Raw genomic sequence first — 26,634 nt, 5'->3', positions numbered from 1 at the left:
TAAAGCACACTGAGAAACCTTCATTATAATAGTTTAATTCTAACAGTGTAAAGGTGTTTGGGGTGATTTCTTCCTTCCTGTGTGCAGCCGACCAGTCTGCTGTCTGTAGAGTTTTGTTTTTAACCTCAAATGTATTTGCTCTGCGGTGCTACTTGCTGTCTAACAACTATCTAGGAAAAAACCTCCTGGTTGTGTTTGAATGTATTTGTAAATGTTTAGGTGTGTTTTCTAAAGACGCGCACTAGAATTGGACCGTTCTGGACCAGCTGACACTTCAGATCAGAGTTCTGGTTCTGAACTGGACGGACTGACACACACACACACACACACAGAAGGACAAACTGAGCACTTTGATTGGAGGATGGAGGGATGAATGGACCAGTATAGGGTTCAGGTGAGACAGGAAGCGACGACACATGATGTGCAGCTGGTTAATACTGATCTAACACACCTGTACAGTCACCACTGACCTGGATACAGTTCTGGTTTTAGTTTGTGAATAAAGTGTTGAATGCCAAAATGTACTTTTCTTCTGCTCAAAGTGTGTTTGTGTTTCTTTTGTCGCTTGATTGTTTGATGTTTAAATGTTTTAATGTCAGATATATTGAGTGTCCTATTATAAAAGACTAAGACAATCTGAAAATATTCACATTTGAGATGCTGGAACCAGTTAATTCTGGTTTAAGAAATTACTTAAATGATTTATTGAAAATTATACTAATGAGCTTTCAGTCCATTTATGACTTATTTGGCATAATTGACCTTGTTTGCAGTTGGAGGTGTCCTACAGACATGTCTTTTATAATGGTGGTCACTGGGGAAAATTAGAACCGAGGCTCAGCGGCGCCGTATCTTATAATACATCTGTGTAATTCTTCATCTCATTCCTGCTCCCCTGGGGATGAACCTCCATTATAATGACCCACACTGTGTGTGTGTGTGTGTGTGTGTGTGTGTGTGTGTGTGTGTGTGTATATACAGTATGCGTATAGGGTCATTGTGCAATGTTTATTTCGTTGGAGACGATATGATTTGTGGCTGAGGTGTTTTGTGGTGTAGAAGAGGAATTTAAAGAAGTCAAAACACCAACAGGTATTTATTATTCATTTTTACTACACTAAAGATTTCAGTCAAAAACATACAGACTACAGTAAAACACACACACCAATAGTCAAACATACAGTCTGAATACAGGCACCTGCTTTATTATACATGCCTAATAGTAATTGTGCTTTTTTTAAATGAGCATGATCACATTTAAGCTGTACTGAAGGGTTTCTGACCACTAGGGGGCAGAAAACCTGCTCTGGAGTTTATAAAGTAGTTGTGGCTAATGTGTTAGCATCAGCTGCCTGCTCCAGCAGACACAGAGCAACAGGATGATGTATTGGTGTAAGTTTGTTTGGTAACAGCTGACTGTAGTTGTATGTGGAGGGCTGGTGAGAGTCTTACGGACTCGACCACACAGTAAAAAGCTAAAAGAAGCTGCAGTTGGAGACGATTCTCAGTGTGTTCATCACTATGAGAGACACTTTAACATTTGAGTTAATGTTAATATATAAAACATAGTATATTGTGATTAAAAACATGAATGCAGGTTTAATATAATGTACTGTATGTAACTTAAATAAACATAGCCACTGTCACTGACAGATGCTGCAGTCATAAATCATTGTCCCATAATCTATATTTTATTTTGTCCTCAACTTTCTCAGCTCCAAAAACATGCACGTTCAGCAACAACCAGAGAAATGTTCACTCAAAATGAATAATAAAAGAAGCCGGAATCGGGGGGGCTCTGTGTAGTGAGGGGAAGAGAGATGAACTAAGTGATCATTTCTACTGACATGTCTTCATGGTTGGTATATACCCAGTCTGCGCTGGTATAGCTTCAGGAAATAGCCACAGCCTCACACTCTGTCTTACTCTGACTAACGCTCTCGCCTTCTCTCACTATCTCCCTCCATTTATTTTATATTTGACATGAACTACCAGTGATTTAAGCATTACAACCTCAAATAATGTTACTAATTCACTCAGTACTGTCTGACAAAGATTAGCATAAAAGCAACATGATTCGTAATTTAGCGCCTCTATAGTTTCAGAGTGCAATTAGCTCGTACATGCTGTAGTAATCCTGGACAGCTGTAACATTACACGTGCATTTGTTACGATTACATTACTTATGAATGATCGAAAACTAGCGAGTCTTTGTTATCTCAGAAAATACATCAAGCAAGTGCAACAGCTAACGATCGGACGATAGCTAATGTTCGCAGCAGTTAGCGTTACTTTAGCAACAAGTAAAGCTTTCTGTCAGGAAACTCTTGAATCACCAGAAGTCGAGGCAGAGCAGCCGGAGGACATTTTCTCCATAAAATATGATCCAGTTTCATCAAAATCAATTTAGGCACAATTCTCAGTGGAGCATCAAAATGATTTTGAAGCTAAATTTTAAGGTAAAATAGCTACAAAATGTTACTTTCAGCAGCTCAACGTAACTCTGCTGTTCAGTACTACAAACCTGCATCGTCACTGAATACCAGCTATGGTGCATACTCGCTGCCCTCGACACTTCCCGTTCAAACCTGTTCACAATGCTTTACTGTGGAGACATATAGAAACATATGGTTACATTAAAGTAGATGCAATGCAGCCCCCCCCCATCACATCAGACTGAAACACACAGCAATCAAACATCACACTAAAACCATGAACATTGATGGTGTTTGAAGAAGAGCAGAGCTTCATTCAATGATCTGCAGAAACACACAAACAGCAGATGAGAAAAATGAACTTTTACTATCCAAATACAAATCAACAATAAGCGTGTGAGTGTGACTCACCATGACCACTTTGCTCGTCTGTTCGCGGGTCCGAATCCGCAACTTGTTGACGTTCGTCTCGGCCATGTCGGCTCTCTCCTCGGCGTCGTCCAGCTCGTGTTGGACTTTCCTGAAACGTACCGTGCTGCAGCTCACATGCTCCTCCTAGTGGACACACACAGGAACAACAGCTGTGATTCCTCTTTAAACCTGCAATAATCTTTTTGTTTTGGGCCATTTGAGGGCAGCAGAGTGGAAACAAGTTGAGAACACAACATTGTAATATCACCTTTTAAGTTGATATGATAAACTTCTGAATGTAAGTCCAATATTCCCTCTCTTTTAGCTCTGTGACAGAGGGAAATATCTAAATCTAAATGTCTCTTTAGCTGTTAAACGCTCCACTACTCCACCAGTGAGTCTCTAACTGTCTGTTTGCTGCAGAGCAGGAAGTGTGCAGTAGCTTTTCTCAGAAAGCGACACTATGAGGGCGGTGAGAGTACATCAGAACAGTGAAGCTACACTATACGAGCTAGACGAGCCACACCTTTCACATTGTCCTTCGATGCTTTGTTATTATGATGAAGAATATCAATTATAACTGTAAACTGTGTTTGTGACCTGTATAATGTAATAACATAACAGTAATAAAGACTAACAGCGTTCTCTGCTTGTCTCTTGTAGCTCTTGACTTTGCTCTGAAGCTTATCGACGAGCTCCTGCATCCTCAGCAGAGTCTTCCTGTCCTCTTCTGACTGCAGGAACACAAAGAGACCAAGTGAGACCACAGAACATAGAACCAGCAGAACATATGTAGGACGTGGACAAAAGCAGCGGCGGGGTGATGGGAGGTAACCAGACCTGATACGTCAGTTCTTTGACTCTCTTCTCGTAGCGGCGGAATCCTTTCTGATACTCGTCGCTCTTCTTCTGCTCCATCATCAGCTCCGTCTGCAGATCCCTCACCTGCACACACAGCATCACTCCTGTCTTAGCAACTCAGGTTAACTTCCTGCTCCCCCCCCCCCCCCAACTGTTTCCAGTGTTGCCCGACTGGACACTTTCCCGCCCATCTTGGCTACCTTTTTATTGAGCTAAGTGGGTGAAATGGTTTTGGGATGGTTGTAATAAAACCGGCTGTATTCCAACAAGTAGTCCCTTCCTCTTCTCTGATTAGTGTGATTGAGACTGACAGGGTACTGAGTTCAGTCGACTTTAAGGCAGAAGTTAATTACAAGAATGCTTTTGACCTTTCCTAATTATACTGATGAAACTCCGAGAAGACTGGACACGTCTTAGGACTGATGTCCTGGTGACCTGAGAGCAACTGCATGTTCAAGTTTCATCCTGAGCTTTTTGTGAAAAACATTTATCAACAAAACACAAGTTGCTCTGGTGACACTGGAGGATATATCACTCACTCTTGTCTCCAGTTTATTGAGCTGTTTCTTTCCTCCCTTCAGCGCCATCTGCTCCGTCTCATCCAGTTTGACCTGCAGCTCTGTGAGAGAGACACAGTTAACATCAACCTGCAGCACCACAAATCCATTAACCATCATGTGTTGTTGTGTTGTTTTGTACCTTTCACTGTGGACACCATGTTCTTCTTAATTCTCTCAATCATATTGCTGCTGTCCTGCTCCTTCTTCAGCTCCTCCGCCATCAGAGCCGCCTGGTGAAACACATACACACAGGATTCAGGTAAGAACTCTACAACAACAAGGAGAACAGATAGGAAGGAGAAGAGGGGACCACATACAAGATTAAAACACAAGAAAACACAATCTCAAACAGGGTTACTGTGCGTTCCAATACTCATACTACCATACTATTTAGTATGTTGCAATACATAGTATTTTAAATGCAGTACGTGAAAAATACCAGGATGTCTGCATGCTTCTCTGGCTATTCTGGTCCACAATGGTGCAAAGTTATGACTTTGTTTGTCCCAATTATACGTATATTCCAAGCAACAGTACATCCTTTGTAAGTACATACTAAAAGTAAAAAGACAAAGTATACGATTTGGAACACAGTGCTAGTTTGGATGGAGGTCAGAGGTCAGAGGTCAGGACTGACATCAGTGATGGCCTTCTTGGCTTTCTCCTCAGCACTGCGACTCTCCTGCATGGCCTCGTCCACCTCTTCTGTCAGCACAGCCAGATCAGCCTCCAGCTTCTTCTTCTGGTTCATCAGACCTGTGTTCTGAAACAGGAAGCAGCCAGGAAATAAATATGGTAAATAATCGATCAATCAGTAAATCAATCAAACAGTTGGTCAATGATCAGTCAGTCAGTCCAATTGTACTCATCACGTGACCAGAGTACGGAGAGTTTACTGACGATGGTGGAGGATATGGTGTCAAAGCAAAAAAAGCAAAAGTGCCTTTTCGGCAATATTTCGGATTTAAACCTGATGCTAATAGAGAAGCAGATAATGTTAGTGAGGCAATCCGTAAACCTTTGGTATGAAGCGACTGCATGTGTAAAACTGCGGCCTTGCAGAGAAAGCTCAACCTAAGAGTTGTGTGTGTGTGTGTGTGTGTGGTACACGTACTTGTGTAGCGAGCAGGTTAACTCTGTCTATGACCTCCACCAGCTCGTGTTCGGCCATCTTGCGGACGCGTTCGGTTTGTTCCAGGATCCCACGCAGCTCCTCCTCCTCAGCCGTCATCAGTGAACAACGTCGCTCCAACAGGATGATCTGTTCTCTAAGCTGATTGGCCAACTGGACCTTATCTTCCAGATCCACCTGATGCTCTTTAACCTGTGAGAGGACACAACACAGTGAGATCTGTTTAAACATTCTGCAACATCGCATAAAAAGAGCAATTATTTGGAATTATAGAAAGATTTCAGCAGCAGAAAAAGTCCTACATTCACCATCACCGGATCTAGATGTTCTTGCTAGCATGTTAGCAAACAGCTGCTCCCATCCAGCAGACGCAGAGCAAGCAGAGGTTAATGTCTTTGTACCTTATATATATGTGGATCAGATGAGACTACCTGTGTCTGTAGGTGTCTGATGATCCTCTGGCTCTCGGCTGCCTGTCTGTTAGCGTGTCCCAGCTGAACCTCCATCTCGTTTAGGTCACACTCCATCTTCTTCTTCAGACGGACGGCCTCACTGCGGCTACGAACCTCCGCCTCATAACTGGCCTGCATGGTCTCCAGGGAGCGCTGGTGACCCCGCCTGGTGGACAGCACTGTTATTACTAATCCAATGCATGGATAATGCATGGATTTCCATTTTCTTTCTGTACTCCACATTTTATACTGTTTTAAATCTGCTACATGCATTTGGCAGGTTATTTACTGGTTAGTAACATCTAAGTCTGGTATTTAATTTGTTTGGTACCTGAGGTTGTCGATCTCTTCATCTTTCTCTCTAATCTTGCGCTCGATCTCACTCCTTATCTGCTGCAGCTCCATCTGAAATCTCAATGTCTTACTCTCCTCATGCTCCAGAGTACCCTGGAGGGAAGAGAGTTGGTAGTTGCAGTAGTTTAATCAACAGTTTAGTTCAGTTAGAGACTTGACTGGTATTTACTGCAACAAGTCAACTACCTCTGCTTCCTCCAGTGCTGTTCTGAGGTCACTCTTCTCCACATCGAGGATCTTCTTCATTCTCTCCAGCTCATAGATGTTCTTCCCTCCCTGACTGATCTGATCCGTCATGTCCATTATCTCCTCTGGAGTCAAACACAGTCGCTCAGACGATCAATCAAAAATATTCATTAAGGTCCATAACAGTCTTGTATAGCCAGACTTTAGATGATTGGTATCAAGTCTGTGTTAGAGGTGCCTACTTTAATCAAATCTTTTGTGAGACAAAAATCACCAGAGTTTTGCTTTGGTCTCAAACTATTTAACCACGACTCAATGTTCCAATGAAAGAGACGTGTTGAAAGTTCTCTGTTCTGGTTTTGTTGCCTGGAAGATTAACATCGAACAGTGTCAGAGCTCCATTAAGACAGTTTGATGTCACATTGTTTGCTTTCAGTCCTGCAAGTCTTTCTAAGAGTGCACCGAGAGCACATCCTCACAACTCAGCTAAAGATGTTTGTTTTGGCTGTGACCCGACAGTGAACTGCTTTTTATTGTTAGGTTAGTCACAGTTGACCATACACACCCACTGAGAAAGGTTTTACTTAACGTATCTGTAACCCCACAGCTAATATAATGTATATTATGGAAGTAACAATGTTTCGACAGTAACCCAGAACAAACAAACCAAACTCTGGCTCTAGAGAGGGCTTTTAAGTTACCTAGATGCAACCTTGTAAAACTGCAGTAACGCCACCCGCTGCCTGAATTTCTTTGCTGCTAAAGTAGTGTGGGGATGGCCTCTGAGCGAGCTGAAGGTCCTGAAAGATATCATGGCGCTACCACGTATTTGCACTCGGAGGCTCTGTGCCCGGGTCGTATCAAGGGAGGGGTGAGCGTATGCAGTTGGTTGCAATCTGAAACACTCAATGACGCCAAATCCTACACACTGTCCCTTTAACAAAGACCGGACCTTGCGAGACCAAGTCCACAAAAATGGTTGCTCTAAGTAAAGAAGACAGGCAGAGAGTACCTTGCAGGTTCTTGTTTTCTCTTTTAACTGTCTCCAGTTGGTCCAGAGCTTCTTCATAGCAGTTCTTCAGTTTGAAGAGCTCGGTGCTCAGACTGCGCGACTCTTTCTGCGACGCCTCCAGATCTGTCTGACTCTCCTCAAACTTCAGCTTCCAGTCACTCAACAACTGCATCCAACAAACAAAAAACACAACTTGTGATCTTACTTTATCTTTCACGTCTGCAGGAGTATTGACTACATTCCCTCCATTGTTTACGACTACGTCGAGGGTTATGGCTGGTGTTGCTAACCTTGTCGAAGTTGCGTTGCCTCTTGTCCAGAGCCAGAGCAGCAGCGTTGGTTCGTTCCAGTTCAACCACCAGGTCTTCAATCTCTGTCTGCATACTCTGTTTGGTTTTCTCCAGTGAGGAACATTTGGCATGAGACATCTCCACAGCTTCACCAACTGTCTGCAGTTGACAACCAACTTCTTCCTACAAACATCCAGATTGTGCAGTTAAGACTGTGCAGCACAATTGTAAAAGAACCTGTTCTGCAGCTGGTAAAGACAGTTTTAGAGCCTTACCAGTTTAACATATAACAGCCCTCCACGGCGAACAAAGATCCAGAAACAAAGACATTTGTGAAGAACTCAAAAGAATGGGGCGCACGTTTAACAACAGTGTGTACAACTAGATCAACACATCTGTGTGCAGACTCTCCAACAACTCGTGCAGTATAATCCAATGTAATCCAGTCGTATGCTCACTACTTCTCAAAACACATTCATTTTCCGCAAAACCTTACTATTTAAAAAACTTCTGCATAAATAGTACTGGTGCAAGGTGCAAGTGTGAGACGGTTAATCCGGAAGTGTTTTAAATTGGAAGTGTTTAGCGAAAATGATGTGTTTGAGAAGTAGGGAGCAGACGGCCAGACGATTGAGACTTAGATTACTGCACAAGTTATGTGAGTTTGTAAATTATGTTTTGATAAAGTTTTACTCCTTGCAGCCCCCATTTTACTTCATTCATCAACCATGGAGGCAATGGTAGAAAGACAAAGACAACTTCAAGGTAACATGGGATGAGTAATTGACATACAAATGACCATTTTAGGGGTGAAGTATTCCTTTAACAGCCTGATGGTGGTGCTAGAGGAAAGATCATATTACATTCAATATTTACATTCCCTCTAAATATTCATGTCCTTAAGCAGAAGAATATTTACAGGGAATCCAGTCTCTCAAAAACTGAAGAACTGTGTTAGTAGTCATAATTTCTTACTTTGCATCTTCCAGCTCTTCTATTCTCAGCACAGCGTCAGTCTCGTACTTTTGCTCTCCACTGGACCACCTGGCCGTTGGCTTTCGACAGCTCCCTCTGCAGCTCAGCCCTGGCCTCCTGCTCCTCCTCCAGCTGCTCTCTGAGCAAACCGCTGTCATGATGGGACGCCTGCACCGCATGAGCCAGCGAGACACGAGCCTGAAACACACACACAAGTGTGTATTTACTTTTAACCACATACCTGATGCTCTTCCAGTGAACACACCTTCATCAGTGAAAGTTGGCTTGACGCACTCTTAAGATCACAAGGACAACCGAAAGGTTGAGTATTAAAATGATGGATCAGAATAATAAGGGTTCAGTGTTACTTGCTTATGTTAGCATTGTTTTCATAAGTGAACTATAAATACATTTTGATTTTGCAAAATTAACTTACAAACATCTGTCAAATAATATTTGCACTCATGCATTGAAAAGATCTTTTTGTGACTTTATTTAAACACTTTTTGCAATTTGTTTAAATCATTTAATTGTCATTGCATGAGATATGTTATGGATTTGTGTGATCATAGTAACCAGATGTATTCTTATTTGCACAACAGTACTTGAGTAAATGTACTTATTACAACCCCTCCGTGCTGTTCTACTTGTGACTAAACCTTTTGTTTTGTTGTCAGATTGAGACGCTGCGACGAAGATAAAGAACCTGCGAGGTCAGAGGTCACCTGAAGAAGCCCGACCCCTGGAGTGTGACTGTAATAAATATCTGTAAGTGAGACGCGCACAGCGAGCAGAAAAATTCCTGCTTGTTGTCCACGGCCGGTGTTAACGTGTCATGTTTTTTCAGGTAATAGTCCAAACTGAAGAATAAGCTGAGGTACCAGAGGAGGTGGCGGGCACCCCCTTCAGGTGAGACAGAAACGTTCAAGTGGCTGTACATGAAGAAGCAGACCGGCGAGCAAAGCAGATTGGACTCTCTGTGTTACTGAACATACTGCTGTGTAGGAGCACATTATGATTTGCCACATTATAAATCATAATCACACGTTGTCTCTTGTGTGGAGACGTAGCTGTAACTGAACAGCTTGGACAGTTTTCTTTCTTCTCTGGTGGGGCTGTTTATCATATTGTTCTGCTGATTTGCAGAGTGTTGGAGATATCAGCCGTAGAGAGTCTGCGTTATATATATTAATAATTAATAATATATATTAAATAATATATAACATATCATATATCATATATATATATAATATATAATATATATTTATAATATAAAATATATAATATATAAATTATATATTAAATATAAAATCTAATATATAATTATATAATATATAAAATATATAAATATATATCATATATATCTATATCATACTTCATATATTATATTATTCTATATTATATTTTTTAATTTATATTTTATTATTTTTTTCTTATATTCTTAATCATCTAACTTCTTCCTATCTCTTATATCTTACTTCTTATCTAATACTATCTTTTATCGTATCTTCTCTTTTTCCTAGATCCTTAATTATCTTTCAATATTAATATGGGACCCGGCCTCCGGCTTGTGGATTTGGGAAACTCAACAGTTTCTCTCTTTCATATATCTTGACCCGTTACTGAAGTTAATCCTCAGACCTTCTGCGTGGTTATACAGTAGGAAGAAGGATTATCTTCAGTAACTGGGTCATGATTTCTGGAAAAAGACGTTGCTGTTGATTTTTTAAAATATATTTAAGCCGGTTGCCATCCAGTCCCATCATCGCTACGGCAACGGGCACCAAAACACTCCAGATTGATAAACAGCAGGTAACGAAGAAAAGAATTTTTTAAACGTATGTGTGAACGGTCCCTTTAAGTTCCCCCCAGCTCCAGTTCCCTCCGCCTCAACTAATTCTGAGCTTTCTTTCTTCCTCCTTTTTTCAGTCTTTTCAGTACAAATGCAAGTAACACTACTGCTCGTTGGTGCAAAGAACACTGTTATTTGCTCTCAAATACATTTGCCGATAACTTGTATGTAACCAGTGTGTCTTTTATTTGTGTGTGCAGGAAGGGCGGAGCCCGGGACAAGAAGGCGTGGCTTCTGAGGAGCCAGAAGAGGAGAAGAAAATGAGGAAAATGATCAGAGGATGAAAACAACGACACTGTTCGTGCCCGGACTCACCTGCTTATCACCCACGACACCAACACTGGCACACTGCGCCCTTCTGGACACTACTACGACCACACACACACCACACACACACACCACACGCGCACACACACCACACACACACACACACACTTTGATGTTTCACACACCAGATAGTAGTGTACTTGTATGATATCTAATTAAGTGTGTGTGTGTGTGTGTGTGTGTGTGTGTGTGTGTGTGTCTCAGTGGGTTCGTTCTGCGCCTGCACCAGTGCCAAACAACAACACCTACTGGTGTCTGAGGACGATCAACGAGAACCCACAACTTTCGTTTTGTGAGTTTTTGCCACCGTCTTCCTGGAGTACTTTCGACCTCAACACAGACCCATACCAGTACACACACACAACACACACACACCCACCCACACAACACACACTACCCACACACTGACACACTCTCACACACACCACACACACACATACACAATGAATTATGTTATAAACAAATGTTTATCTCTCTCCTCTCTCCCCTCTCTCTCTCTCTCTCTCTCTCTCTCTCCTCCCCTCTCTATCTCTCCTCTCCCTCTCTCTCTCCCCTCTCTCTCTCTCACTCTCTCCCTCTCTCTCCCCCCCCCCCCCTCTCTCTCCAGTTGATAAATGGGCATCAGCTCTTTAGATCGGACGGTCCTCAATCAGCTTCACTTCAGCTGATGGCCTCAGAGGCTGCAGAGGACACAAGCAGTGTAATCCTCGCACACGCTCAATGGAGCAGGGTATGTCACCACACACACACACACCCACACACACACACACACACACACACACCCAACAACACACACACACGCACACTAAATGTCATATGCATATTGGGTCAAAATAACTGACCATTTAATTTCTATATCTACTATCCTGATTGTTTTTCTTTGTCTTCTTAGATATAAAATACTGTTTGTCCCGCCGCCTTCTAGTCGTTCTTCATTTTAATACAGTGAGAATCTTAAAACTAGAGAGGACATCCACTAAAGTTAGACACCATCATCATGACTCGGACTGTTATGACCTTTAACACTCACACCTGCAAGTCCTCTCTTAGCTATCATTTAAATTACTTATCGCAGGTTCTTAGACATGATTTACCAAAATGTCCTCTGTTAGCTCGCGTCACAATCAGTTGTTAACGGTGCATTCAAGTGGTCTGCTCACTAACCAATCAGACATCTCCTCATCAGGAGGGCGGATCATGGCAGCTTCGATGACTACCGGTACGCACGCACGCACAACACACGCACACACATCACCACATACATGTGTTTTCCTGCTCTGAATGCTGCATGATTTTCCTGATGGAGCTAATTGGCTGCTGGTGGTGGAGCAAAGAGAAAAGTGTGTTGTGTGTGTGTGTGTGTGTGTGAATGTAACAACCGGTGTATGTTTGTTGCATCAGATGTTTGAGAGGAAAAGTGGCCGAGATCAAGAAACCTTCATCATCTCGCAACCCTGTGAGTCTTCCTCCTCGTCTCCTCTTGTAGATCATCTGGCTTGCATTCTGCTTACTGCCTTAATACTGCACCTGTCCTGTCCTGTCTGTCTGTTTTGCCTGTCTGTCCTGCATGTCTGTCTGTCTCGCCTGCCTGTCTGTCTGTCGTCCTGTTTGCCTGTCTGTCCTGTTTGGCCTGTCTGTCTGCATGTTTGTCTGCCTGTCCTGTCTGTTTGCCTGCCTGTCTGTCTGCATGTCTGTCCTGCCTGTCTGTCTGTCCTGTTTTGCTGTCCTGTCTGTCTCCTGCCTGCTGTCTGTCTGCCTGTCTGTCGCCTGCCTGTCTGTCTGCCTGCATGTCCTGTCTGTCTGTCTATCTGTCTGCCTGCCTGCCCTCTCTGTCTGTCTGCATGTCTGTCTGTCTCTGCATGTCCTGTCTGCCTGTCTGTCTACTGTCCTGCCTGTCTGTCCTGCCTGTCTGTCTGCCTGTCTGCATGTCTGTCTGTCCTGCCTGTTCTGTCTGCCTGTCTGTCTGCCTGTCTGTCTGCCGTCGTCGCTCTTCATGTTTTTTGTTTCTGTACAGAGGAGCCACATATTTATTTAATTACAGAGTAAAATAATTTCCATGACTGGAAAAGAAGCAAAAACCTGAGTCATGGATGAAAATGATTTTGGATTTGATATTTAGGTCAAATTGATGAAAGAAATGACAGATGTACGTAGAGCAGGAACTTCTTCCTGTTCTTGTATTATTATTCTTTACGCCATAAGATGAATGAAGTGCAGCTCGGCCTATCATAAGTTTACTTCATGGATATTTGTACGGGTTCACTCACAGATGAAGCTCGATGCACATTAGGAGTTGTTTATGGATAATAATAACTGGTACAGACATTCATAGTTCCCAGCCCGACACATGTGCAGATCATTAATCCCACTAACTGTCTGTGACATTACATCAACCACAGCTGCACTGTTTACTTATAAGCGATTGTTCGCATCTAAGATGTGAACATCAAACCTACTAAACATGCTAAGCATGTTTCGCTTCCTGCTGTCGGCATTTTCAAAAAGAAATGTAACCAACAAAACCCTGATTTTATAGTAGAAGCGGCTCCTCACACACGCTGAACCTGCGGCTGTGAGGATGTTAACCGTTTCTGCTGCATGCTCGTTCCTCAGTGTTCTGTCTGTCTGCTGACTGAACTCACACACCACATAGACACACACTCTTTACTGTCGTCCAAACCTCACCCTGGTTTCCTGTGTCGATCCAGAGGTCCGATCTGGACGGCTGGAAGGGCTGAGTCCTGCTGAGCAGGCTCCTGAATCCACCCGCAGCAGCCTGAAGGAGCAGGGCGTGGTCGTCGAGACGCGGCACACCGGTCCAACAACCACGCCCCCCCGTCTCACCGGCCATGCCAATCAGACTTCTGCCATCTCTGTGACATCACTTGCCCCCCCCCCCCCCCCCCCCGCCCTGCTGCTCAGGGAGAACGCTGGGACAAAACTTCCATCCATCCCTCCTCCTCCTCCTCCTCTGAGGAGGGCTGCTCCGGTTGGAGGAGACAGAGACGAAGAGGAGGAGGAGGAGGACAATGGTGATGAAGAGGCAGGAACAGTATAACTTTAGATTTGCAACCTCGTAGATAAACTCTGCAGACGACCAGTAAAAATATCAGCTTCCTGCTCCCAACTCAAGTCAGATATTATCCTGATATTCTTATCGAGTCGATTCTGTTATTTGATTCATAGAAGTTTTATCTTTTTAAACTAGAAATAAATCTTCAGTTCAGTTACAATATTAGTTTCCCGGAGACTCTTCTGCAAACCATCGCAGTGAGCTGTTTTATTCTTTATTGATACTGACGTGCTTCATATTGGAAACATTTTGAAATGATTGCACTTGACTCAAGACAGAAAGATCGTAATAAGAACGTTCACATGCATCCCGCTGCAGCTCCTCGACAAGGGTTTTCAATATCTTCACAATTTGGTCGGTATTGTATCCAAAATACCTGCTGTTAGCTTGTTTACTAGAAACATGACAACGCCATGTGTGTGTGCACTTAAGCTAAAGCAGATATCTATAAATGAGGTCAACTGTTCTGTTTCCAGAGCTGTCAACATTAACTACAAACTCAATTTATTTTTCTCACAGGCTTTTTTCATAATTCTGTCAGAAAGCTGACTAACGAGTAAAAGTCATACACTGCTACGCTGAACAGTAACATCTGTACAGTTCATAAAACTCCAAACTTCCTCTCTCTGTGTCCTCCTCTTCAGGTCACCTCCCAGCGCCATATTTTGATTTACACGTTCATATTTAGTCTTTCTCACCGTCTGTAATTAAGAACTCATCTCCCTTTTGTTATTGTTATAAACTCAAACTGAAGCAGACAAACTTCCATGTTTGTCTGCTTCAGGGTCACTGTGACATCACTGTGACGTCACTGTGACACAATCGCTGGACGTCGCTGTGATTCACTGTGACATCTACTGTGACGTCACAGTGACGTCACAGTGATGTCACAGTGACGTCACAGTGATGTCACAGGAAATACTGCTGTGACGTCGCTGTGATGTCACAGTTTATTTTTCTAATTTCTTCCACTAACTTGACTGTTGGTTACGTGGTGACCAGTGGCATTACTGACGAAGAGCTCAGTTGTCTAACCTGGTTGACTGACTACGTACCCCATGATGCCAACACGGCAGCCCTGAGGAAAAGTAACGACGAGAACATTATGGATTAAAGAATCCAAAGAAGAAAAGAGGATTGGATGAAAGACGGTGGGAACTTGAGATCTCTTGATGTCCAGTGAGCCAATAGGAAGAGGACTACACGTGACATCAGAGTCAGCACACAGCGTGTTGCAGATTTTTTTGTGGAGGAAGAATGTTTTCAAGTTAAAGCTGCCACCACACTCTGGTTTGGTGTCACCACATTTTTATTTTATTTTTTTACCCGTGTTAACCTTCAACATCGCCGTCCAATCACCTTCTTCCCTGCACATACGTCCTTCCTTTTTCTGTTCACTTGATTCCAGCTGCGTTTTCTTTTTCTTTTTTAGTTTCTTTCTCTGCCGTCAGATTTTCTCCCTGCTCGGAAATGTCCAGAGTTTTGAATTAGGACCTGTAACTATAAAATGTAAAATATAACGTAGAAAAACCCCGACTGGATTTACACAAGAAGCGAAATAAGATTTCAAACTTTGCACGCGTCCGGTGATTTCAGATGTGATTTGATCCTCTTGAAACTTGAATATTAAGACATAAGATGTGGTCAGTGTTCAAATCGCCTCTCAGATACTTTGTTGAAATCCAAACATCCCTGTGCATTAGTGCTGAAGTGTTGTATTTTTTTTGTATTTCTTTTTGTGCCACTCTGTCTTGCCTACTGCTGCCTCTGTTTGTGATTTCCTACAATTCCCAGAATGCCTTGCATCAGCACACAGGAAGGTTTGTCCAGCTTCTTCTTTATGGTCTCTCTATATCACTGCGGGTGACGAAAATCACGACTGGTGTTTTTTTGTCTGCAGGTAGATCACAGGTGCACTGGGGATGTAACATTTAGTTTTCCAAGATTTTGGGGATTACCATGTGAGCTGAAAAGTAACAGCTTCAGCAGCGTGCCATGTATGACCAATGAGGTAACAGCTGCTGTGCGCATGTCCTGTGGACCTTAGCGCGGCCTGGCAGGTGTCTTTGATAAATCAGAACCTCAGTTTTGTATATTTTCTTCTGCCCTCCAATTAAAGTCATGTGATCATCATTTAAACATTGCAATATTTGTACTCAAATTAATATTTCATGCCCTTAAATTACTACAATTTCAGTTATGTTAGCGTTATGATAGCTTTCCAAGCATTGAGACATCAGGCTTGCTGCCAATAATGTGGAAGTCCATGAAACAGCGAATTACGTCAGGTCACAGGTTCATTTATTGAGCTGGCGGTGTTATTGACCTGAATACATCGGCGCATCAAGTTTACCTGCCGGAAAATAAATAAATAAATCTGATGAGGGAAATGATTTAGTATTTTGATTGCACATGCCACTTTTGAGGGGGATGATTCTGCAGGTTTAATAACATTGAGGTTTGAAGGAACAGGGTCATTAAGATGATGGAAAAAAGTACACCAATTTAGTCATTTTAGGGAACAGTTTCTCCCTGACACCTGCTGCGCTTTATTAAATGTCGGCGCACAAGTATTTATGAACACAAACTAGTGTGTGCACTTATGTTGTGTTCAGTATTGGCTGTTGGTCTGTTTTCCTTTTCTATGACGCCATTTCTTCCTGTTTGCTCACTGAGTTTCCCCCCCTAGAAAGAAAGACATTTATTATGTACTACTCGATAGTATTTTCTGCAATCAATCCCCATGTGGACCGCATGTTGATCTAAAGATCAGTAAGCACGACACTGAAACCTTCATTATAATAGTTTTAATTCTAACAGTGAAAGGTGTTTGGGGTGATTTCTTCCTTCCTGTGGTGCAGCCGACCAGTCCTGCTGTCTGTAGAGTTTTGTTTTTAAAACCTCAAATGTATTTGCTCTGCGGTGCTACTTGCTGTCTAACAACTATCTAGGAAAAAACCTCCTGTTGTGTTTGAATGTATTTGTAAATGTTTTAGGTGTGTTTTCTAAAGACGCGCACTAAATGGACCGTTCTTGACCAGCTGACACTTCAGATCAGAGTTCTGGTTCTGAACTGGACGGACTGACACACACACACACCACACAGAAGGACAAACGAGCACTTTGATTGGAGGATGGAGGGATGAATGGACCAGTATAGGGTTCAGGTGAGACAGGAAGCACAGACACATGATGTGCAGGCTGGTTAATACTGATCTAACACACCTGTACAGTCACCACTGACCTTGGATACAGTTCTGGTTTTAGTTTGTGATAAGTGTTGAATGCCAAAATGTACTTTTTCTCTCTCAAGTGTGTTTGTGTTTCTTTTTGTCGCTTGATTGTTTGATGTTTAAAATGTTTTAATGTCAATATATTGAGTGTCCCCTATTTAAAAGACTAAGACAATCTGAAAATATTCACATTTGAGATGCTGGAACCATTAATTCTGGTTTAAGAAATTCTTAAATGATTTTATTGAAAATTATACTAATGAGCTTTCAGTCCATTTATGACTTATTTGGCATAATTGACCTTGTTTGCAGTTGGAGGTGTCCTCAGACATGTCTTTTATAATGGTGGTCACTGGGGAAAATTAGAACCGAGCTCAGCGGCGCCGATCTTATAATACATCTGTGTAATTCTTCATCTCATTCCTGCTCCCCTGGGGATGAACCTCCATTATAATGACCCACACTGTGTGTGTGTGTGTGGTGTGTGTGTGTGTGTTGTGTGGTGTGTATATACAGTATGCGTATGGTCATTGTGCAATGTTTATTTCGTTGAGACCGATATGATTTTGTGGCTGAGGTGTTTTGTGGTGTAGAAGAGGAATTTAAAGAAGTCAAAACACCAACAGGTATTTATTATTCCATTTTTACTACAACTAAAGATTTCAGTCAAAACCATACAGACTACAGTAAAACACACACACCAATAGTCAAACATACAGTCTGAATACAGGCACCTGCTTTATTATACATGCCTAATAGTAATTGTGGCTTTTTTTAAATGAGCATGAATCACATTTAAGCTGTACTGAGGGTTTTCTGACCACTAGGGGGCAGAAACCCTGCTCTGGAGTTTATAAAAGTAGTTGTGGCTAATGTGTTAGCATACAGCTGCCTGCTCCAGCATACACAGAGCAACAGGATGATGTATTGGTGTTAGTTTGTTTGGTAACAGCTGACTGTAGTTGTATGTGGAGGCTGGTGAGAGTCTTACGGACTCGACCACACAGTAAAAAGCTAAAAGAACTGCAGTTGGAGACGATTCTCAGTGTGTTCATCACTATGAGAGACACTTTAACATTTGAGTTAATTGTTAATATATAAACATAGTATATTGTGATTAAAAACATGAATGCAGGTTTAATATAATGTACTGTATGTAACTTAATAAACTAGCCCTGTCACTGACAGATGCTGCAGTCATAAATCATTGTCCCATAATCTATATTTTATTTTGTCCTCACTTTCTCAGCTCCAAAAACATGCACGTTCAGCAACAACCAGAGAAATGTTTCACTCAAAAATAATAAAGAAGCCGGAATCGGGGGGGCTCTGTGTGTGAGGGGAAGAGAGATGAACTAAGTGATCATTTCTACTGACACATGTCTTCATGGTTGGTATAATACCCAGTCTGTCCTGCGCTGGTATAAGCTTCAGGAAATAGCCACATCAGCCTCACACTCTGTCTTACTCTGACTAACGCTCTCTCTCGCCTTCTCTCACTATCTCCCCCTCCATTTATTTTATATTTGACATGAACTACCAGTGATTTTAAGGCATTACAACCTCAAATAATGTTACTAATTCACTCAGTACTGTCTGACAAAGATTAGCATAAAAGCAACATGATTCGTAATTTAGCGCCTCTATAGTTTCAGAGTGCAATTAGCTCGTACATGCTGTAGTAATCCTGGACAGCTGTAACATTACACGTGCATTTGTTTACGATTAACATTACTTATGAATGATCGAAAACTAGCGAGTCTTTGTTATCTCAGAAATACATCAGCAAGTGCAACAGCTAACGATCGGACAGATAGCTAATTTTTCGCAGCAGTTAGCGTTACTTTAGCAACAAGTAAAGCTCTTTCTGTCAGGAACTCTTGAATCACCAGAAGTCGAGGCATAGGCAGCCGGAGGACATTTTCTCCATAAAATATGATCCAGTTTCATCAAATCAATTTAGGCACAATTTCTCATGGAGCATCAAAATGATTTTGAAGCTAAATTTTAAGGTAAAATAGCTACAAAATGTTACTTTCATGCACAGCTCACGTAACTCTGCTGTTCAGTACTACAACTCTACCTGCATCGTCACTGAATACCAGCTATGGTGCATACTCGCTGCCCTCGCCACTTCCCGTTCAAACCTGTTCACAATGCTTTACTGTGGAGACATATAGAAAATATGGTTACATTAAGTAGATGCAATGTCAGCCCCCCCCCATCACATCAGACTGAAAACACCACAGCAATCAAACACATCACACTAAAACCATGAACATTGATGGTGTTTGAAGAAGAGCAGAGCTTCATTCAATGATCTGCAGAACACACAAACAGCAGATGAGAAAAATGAACTTTTACTATCCAAATACAAATCAACAATAAGCGTGTGAGTGTGACTCACCATGACCACTTTGCTCGTCCTGTTCGCGGGTCCGAATCCGCACTTGTTGACGTTCGTCTCGGCCATGTCGGCTCTCTCCTCGGCGTCGTCCACTCGTGTTGGACTTTCCTGAAACGTACCGTGCTGCAGCTCACATGCTCCTCCTAGTGGACACACACAGGAACACGCTGTGATTCCTCTTTAAACCTGCAATAATCTTTTTGTTTTGGGCCATTTGAGGGGCAGCAAGTGGAAACAAGTTGAGAACACAACATTGTAATATCACCTTTTAAGTTTGATATGATAAACTTCTGAATGTAAGTCCAATATTCCTCTCTTTTAGCTCTGTGACAGAGGAAATATCTAAATCTAAATGTCTCTTTAGCTGTTAAAACGCTCCACTACCTCCACCATGAGTTCTCTAACTGTCTGTTTGCTGCAGAGCAGGAAGTGTGCAGTAGCTTTTTCTCAGAAAGCGACACTATGAGGGCGGTGAGAGTACATCAGAACAGTGGAAGCTACACATATACGAGCTAGACGAGCCACACCTTTCACATTGTCCTTCGATGCTTTGTTATTATGATGAAGAATATCAATTATAACTGTAAACTGTGTTTGTTGACCTGTATAATGTAATAACATAACAGTAATAAAGACTAACAGCGTTCTCTGCTTGTCTCTTGTAGCTCTTGACTTTGCTCTGAAGCTTTCGACGAGCTCCTGCATCCTCAGCAGAGTCTTCCTGTCCTCTTCTGACTGCAGGAACACAAAGAGACCAAGTGAGACCACAGAACATAGAACCAGCAGAACAATGTAGGACGTGGACAAAAGCACGGCGGGGTGATGGGAGGTAACCAGACCTGATACGTCGTTCTTTGACTCTCTTCTCGTAGCGGCGGAATCCTTTCTGATACTCGTCGCTCTTCTTCTGCTCCATCATCAGCTCCGTCTCGTCGCAGATCCCTCACCTGCACACACAGCATCACTCCTGTCTTAGCAACTCAGTTAACTTCCTGCTCCCCCCCCCCCCCCCCAACTTGTTTCCAGTGTTTCCCGACTGGACACTTTCCCGCCCATCTTGGCTACCTTTTTATTGAGCTAAGTGGGTGAAATGTTTTGGGATGGTTGTAATAAAACCGGCTGTATTCACAAGTAGTCCCTTCCTCTTCTCTGATTAGTGTGATTGAGACTGACAGGTTACTGAGTTCAGTCGACTTTAAGGCAGAAGTTAATTACAAGAATGCTTTTGACCTTTCCTATTATACTGATGAAATACTCCGAGAAGACTGGACACGTCTTAGGACTGATGTCCTGGTGACCTGAGAGCAACTGCATGTTTCAAGTTTCATCCTGAGCTTTTTGTGAAAAACATTTATCAACAAAACACAAGTTGCTCTGGTGACACTGGAGGATATATCACTCACTCTTGTCTCCAGTTTTAATTGAGCTGTTTCTTTCCTCCCTTCAGCGCCATCTGCTCCGTCTCATCCATTTGACCTGCAGCTCTGTGAGAGAGACACAGTTAACATCAACCTGCAGCACCACATCCCATTAACCATCATGTTGTTGTTGGTGTTGTTTTGTACCTTTCACTGTGGACACCATGTTCTTCTTAATTCTCTCAATCATATTGCTGCTGTCCTGCTCCCTTCTTCAGCTCCTCCGCCATCAGAGCCGCCTGGTGAAACACATACACACAGGATTCAGGTAAGAACTCTACAACAACAAGGAGAACAGATAGGAAGGAGAAGAGGGGACCACATACAAGATTAAAACACAAGAAAACACAATCTCAAACAGGGTTACTGTGCGTTTCCAATACTCATACTACCATACTATTTAGTATTTTGCACATACATAGTATTTTAAATGCAGTACGTAAAAATACCAGGATGTCTGCATGCTTCTCTCTGGCTATTCTGGTCCACAATGGTGCAAAGTTATGACTTTGTTTGGTCCCAATTATACGTATATTCCAAGCAACAGTACTCCTTTGTAAGTACAATACTAAAGTAAAAAGACAAAGTATACGATTTGGAACACAGTGCTAGTTTGGATGGAGGTCAGTAGGTCAGAGGTCAGGACTGACATCAGTGATGGCCTTCTTGGCTTTCTCCTCAGCACTGCGACTCTCCTGCATGGCCTCGTCCACCTCTTCTGTCAGCACAGCCAGATCAGCCTCCCAGCTTCTTCTTCTGTTCATCAGACCTGTGTTCTGAAACAGGAAGCAGCCAGGAAATAATATGGTAATAATCGATCAATCAGTAATCAATCAAACAGTTGGTCAATGATCAGTCAGTCAGGTCCAATTGTACTCATCACGTGACCAGAGTACGGAGAGTTTACTGACGATGGTGGAGGATATGGTGTCAAAGCAAAAAAGCCAAAAGTGCCTTTTCGGCAATATTTCGGATTTAAACCTGAGCTAATAGAGAAGCAGATAATGTTAGTGAGGCAATCCGAAACCTTTGGTATGAAGCGACTGCATGTGTAAAACTGCGGCCTTGCAGAGAAAGCTCAACCTAAGAGTTGTGTGTGTTGTGTGTGTGTGTGGTACACGTACTTGTGGTAGCGAGCAGGTTAACTCTGTCTATGACTCCACCAGCTCGTGTTCGGGCCATCTTGCGGACGCGTTCGGTTTGTTCCAGGATCCCACGCAGCTCCTCCTCCTCAGCCGTCATCAGTGAACAACGTCGCGCCAACAGGATGATCTGTTCTCTAAGCTGATTGGCCACTGGACCTTATCTTCCAGATCCCACCTGATGCTCTTTAACCTGTGAGAGGACACAACACAGTGAGATCTGTTTAAACATTCTGCAACATCGCATAAAAGAGCAATTTATTTGGAATTATAGAAAGATTTCAGCAGCAGAAAAGTCCTACATTCACCATCACCGGATCTAGATGTTTCTTGCTAGCATGTTAGCAACCAGCTGCTCCCATCCAGCAGACGCAGAGCAAGCAGAGGTTAATGTCTTTGTACCTTATATATATGTGGATCAGATGAGACTACCTGTGTCTGTAGGTGTCTGATTGATCCTCTGGCTCTCGGCTGCCTGTCTGTTAGCGTGTCCCAGCTGAACCTCCATCTCGTTTAGGTCACACTCCATCTTCTTCTTCAGACGGACGGCCTCACTGCGGCTACGAACCTCCGCCTCATAACTGGCCTGCATGGTCCCAGGGAGCGCTGGTGACCCCGCCTGGTGGACAGCAACTGTTATTACTAATCCAATGCATGGATAATGCATGGATTTCCATTTTCTCTTTCTGTACTCCACATTTTATACTGTTTTAAATCTGCTACATGCATTTGGCCAGGTTATTTACTGGTTAGTAACATCTAAGTCTGGTATTTAATTTGTTTGGTACCTGAGGTTGTCGATCTCTTCATCTTTCTCTCTAATCTTGCGCTCGATCTCACTCCTTATCTGCTGCAGCTCCATCTGAAATCTCAATGTCTTACTCTCCTCATGCTCCAGAGTACCCTGGAGGGAAGAGAGTTGGTAGTTGCAGTAGTTTAAATCAACAGTTTAGTTCAGTTAGAGAACTTGAACTGGTATTTAGGCACAAGTCAACTACCTCTGCTTCCTCCAGTGCTGTTCTGAGGTCACTCTTCTCCACATCGAGGATCTTCTTCATTCTCTCCAGCTCATAGATGTTCTTTCCCTCCCTGACTGATCTGATCCGTCATGTCCATTATCTCCTCTGGAGTCAAACAACAGTCGCTCAGACGATCAATCAGTGTGTGTGTGTGTGTGTGTGTGTGTGTGTGTTGTGTGTGTGTGTGTGTGTGTGTGTGTGTGTGCGAGCGAATAACAATTCAGGCATTTGTCAATCTTTAATAAGTAAGTGGAACAGAAGAGATTTATTCAAATCCTGCTAATGAAAGCAGAGCGACAATACCAACAAATGCTCAGAGCTATAAGAAAAACTGAGGATTTTCTAACTGTGGTGAATTCAGTACAAAGTTTCATCAAGTCTTCGTAGTTTTTAGTGGTAATACAGGGCTGATGGGTAGATGCTCCTTTCTACGGATGCTGCGTTCAAGTTTATCACAAATATGTTCGGGGGGGGTGAAGAACGAGGCACTTCTGGTCATGAATTAACTCGACTTTATTCAATTTTATGACCTTCGACATCGCAAGACTCACGAACATGCAGCCAGTCAAGAGCGGCAGGATTGAGCTCTCGTTCATGAAATGTCGATTGTGTGTGTGTGCGTGTGTGTGTGTAGAAGTGGCAGTGTGTGGAGGACGCCACAGGTAAACTTCGGCTCTTCAAATGTAAGCACGACGGGGGAGGAGCTAAGAACTTACAGAGGGGCGTGACCGGTCGTCAGCGTCCACTCAGCATCAAGTTTCAGCTGTACCATCGCAACTCTGACGCCTGTGACTGCGGCCTCAGCGACCTCCGACCTCCGAACCCGAGACCCTCCATCATGAGACCATTCAACAAGAAACCTTTCTTCTCCAAGAAGAGTGAGTGTTAAATGTTCAGTCCAGCAGGGGGCAGCAGTGACTGCCGGACACTTGTTCACTATCATTACTTCCTGGGAATAAATGACTGTTTGCACACAGAACAGAGGATCATTAATCTAATGTTCTAAAGTTACTATGTTAAGTCGGACTTTAGTATCAAGCAGTCGTGTAGCATTAATGAAGTTTGGAGAAGAAGTTTCTGTTCACTTAGTTTATTGTGATTCTTTCTACATACAACATTCAGTCTACAGAGGAAGCACACACGGTTAACACTAGGAGAACAAATGCAATACAAATGTATGAAATAGATATTGTTAATAAGTCAGACGTGTCTCTGTGAGTGTGTGTGTGAGGAAGGTTGTTGCACACAAACACAGCAACACACACACACACATGCTATAAATCAACAGTTTTTGGCTCTAATGTTGATGTAACGGCTTCTTCACACAAGATGAAGTTCACCTCATTGTAACTTTTAATGTGTTTGGGGTTTTTAGTTTTTCTAACAATCGTTACAGTTATGACACTACAGCTTCAAACAATCTCATATTTCAAATGAGCTTTTCTGCCAGAATGATTTCAGTTTCCTGATGTGATGCTGCCCTCTAGTGTTTGAGGTCAGAACTGCATCACAGCGCTGGTAGATGTTCGGGGTCTCAGTGAGGAGCAGTACTGCCTCACTTTTCTCATTACTTTCGAGGAAATGCTACTTAAGAGACGGAAGGATGATGAGTTATTGTGTTCTGACTGTGTGCGTGATAAAGTCGTGATATTACAATGTTTTCTGTGTGTGTGTGTGTGTGTGTGTGTGGTGTGTGGTGTGTGTGTGTGTGTGTGTGTGTGTGTGTGTGTGTGTGTGTGTCAGAGTTCAAAGCCCTGAAGAGTTACTCCAGGAACCGTTACAGCCGCTCTGCATCCATGACGAACAGTTACCCCGGTAACCAGAGCATGGTGGACGGGACCGATTGGGCTCAGCCAATCAGAGACGAGTCTGAGGACGAGTTCAGTGGGATGGGAGGAGCCTACCAATGCCGTGGCTCCGCCCCAACTCCCACAAAGTCACACACAGGTGAGCTACCAAGAAAAGAGTCTCAAACATTCAATTTTTTTTTAAACAGCCGTCAAATGATTCTCATTAGTCCTCAGCTGATGACTAATGAGAATCATTTGACGGCTCGGATTCTTTTGTTTTATAAACTCACACATACAGGAAGTGTGAATTCTCGTCTCGCGTTCTCTGGTTGTCTTGTTTTTGCTGCAGATGTTTGATTCTGCCCAACGCCACAGTGAAGTGTGACACAGGAGTGTATCAGTCTCTGAGGCCTGGGAAGGACCACAAGCTGCACATTGACCACGAGGGTGACTCCACACCCCGTAATAAAGTGAAAGTACACCTGCTGTAAAAGTTAGAATGTCCCCTGTTTATATATTATATCATTGGATTATTATTACTCAGGCATTAATGTACAAGCAGGATTCTACTGTTGTAGTTGTTGAGCTGAAGCTCATTTTGAACGATTAAATAATAATAATTTTCATTATGGATTAATCTGCTGATTTTCTCCATTAATTAATTAATTGTTAGTTAAATAGTGAAAATAGTGAGAATGTCTTTATTAATTTGTTTATTAATTTGTTTATTAATTTGTTTATTAATTTGTTTATTAATTGTTTTACATTATTAACATTATTTAAAGGAAAAACACATTTATCAAGCTGGAACCCTGAACCAAAACTGACTTACACATTACTAAGCTTATGTTAGCATTGTTTTCATAAGTGAACAATATAAATACATTTTAGATTTTTGCAAAATTAACTTACAAAACATCTGTCAAATAATATTTGCACTCATGCATTGAAAAGAATCTTGTGACTTTATTTTAAACACTTTTTGCAATTTGTTTAATCATTTAATTGTCATTGCATGAGATGTTATGGATTTGTGTGATCATAGTAACCAGATGTATTCTTATTTGCACAACAGTACTTGAGTAAATGTACTTAGTTACAACCCCTCCGTGCTGTTCTACTTGTGACTAAACCTTTTGTTTGTTGTCAGATTGAGACGCTGCAGACGAAGATAAAGAACCTGCGAGAGGTCAGAGGTCACCTGAAGAAGGCCCGACCCCTGGAGTGTGACTGTAATAAATATCTGTAAGTGAGACGCGCACAGCAGCCAGAAGAATATTCCTGCTTGTTGTCACGGCCGGTGTTAACGTGTATGTTTTTCAGGTATAAGTCCAAACTGAAGAATAAGCTGAGGTACAGAGGAGGTGGCGGGCACCCCTTCAGGTGAGACAGAAACGTTCAGAGTGGCTGTACATGAAAGAAGCAGACGGCGAGCAAAGCAGATTGGACTCTCTGTGTTACTGAACATAACTGCTGTGTAGGAAGCACATTATGATTGCACATTATAAATCATAATCACACGTTGTCTCTTGTGTGGAGACGTAGCTGTAACTGAACAGCTTGGGACAGTTCTCTTTCTTCTCTGGTGGGGCTGTTTATCATATTGTTCTGCTGAGTTGCAGAGTGTTGGAGATATCAGCCGTAGAGATGTCTGCGTATATATATTAAAGAATAAGAATAGATAGGAACAAAGATAACAGAGATA

The 26,634-nt window shown here is 42.4% G+C and overlaps 1 protein-coding gene and 2 pseudogenes across 1 annotated transcript; 1 reads left to right on the top strand and 2 right to left on the bottom strand.

Moving 5' to 3' along the window:
- Positions 1-1,990: 1,990 nt before the first annotated feature.
- LOC115010948 (myosin heavy chain, cardiac muscle isoform-like) lies at positions 1,991-13,698 on the bottom strand. The gene is made up of 15 exons (XM_029435878.1): positions 13,516-13,698; positions 8,717-8,866; positions 7,694-7,876; positions 7,404-7,569; positions 6,392-6,516; positions 6,183-6,298; positions 5,831-6,017; positions 5,382-5,591; positions 4,905-5,030; positions 4,407-4,497; positions 4,247-4,326; positions 3,687-3,791; positions 3,485-3,580; positions 2,847-2,990; positions 1,991-2,759 (listed from the first exon to the last, which is right to left on the bottom strand). The coding sequence occupies exons 1-15, from the start codon at positions 13,696-13,698 to the stop codon at positions 2,748-2,750; spliced, it is 1,974 nt and encodes a 657-aa protein (XP_029291738.1). The 3' UTR covers positions 1,991-2,747.
- Positions 13,699-19,466: 5,768 nt separating this feature from the next.
- LOC115010947 (myosin-7-like) lies at positions 19,467-23,678 on the bottom strand (annotated as a pseudogene).
- A 16-nt stretch (positions 23,679-23,694) lies between these two features.
- LOC115010946 (extracellular sulfatase Sulf-2-like) overlaps positions 23,695-26,634 on the top strand; it is a 7,091-nt pseudogene continuing 4,151 nt past the window's right edge.

Source organism: Cottoperca gobio, chromosome 7 (assembly GCF_900634415.1).
Source record: "Cottoperca gobio chromosome 7, fCotGob3.1, whole genome shotgun sequence".
NCBI classification, from domain to species: Eukaryota; Metazoa; Chordata; class Actinopteri; order Perciformes; family Bovichtidae; genus Cottoperca; species Cottoperca gobio.
The sequence above is the reverse complement of the archived record's forward strand: the minus strand, read 5'-3'. Positions and strand labels throughout refer to the sequence as shown.

Excerpts from the sequence above, each read along its gene's own strand:
- LOC115010948 (XM_029435878.1), bottom strand. The coding sequence starts at position 13,698 with ATGGCCGGTGAGACGGGGGGGCGTGGTTGTTGGACCGGTGTGCCGCGT. Across the intron at positions 8,867-13,515 it reads AGGGTGAGGTTTGGACGACA|GCTCGTGTCTCGCTGGCTCA; the intron begins GTAAAGAGTGTG and ends TGTGTGTTTCAG. Across the intron at positions 4,327-4,406 it reads CATGGTGTCCACAGTGAAAG|AGCTGCAGGTCAAACTGGAT; the intron begins GTACAAAACAAC and ends TCTCTCTCACAG.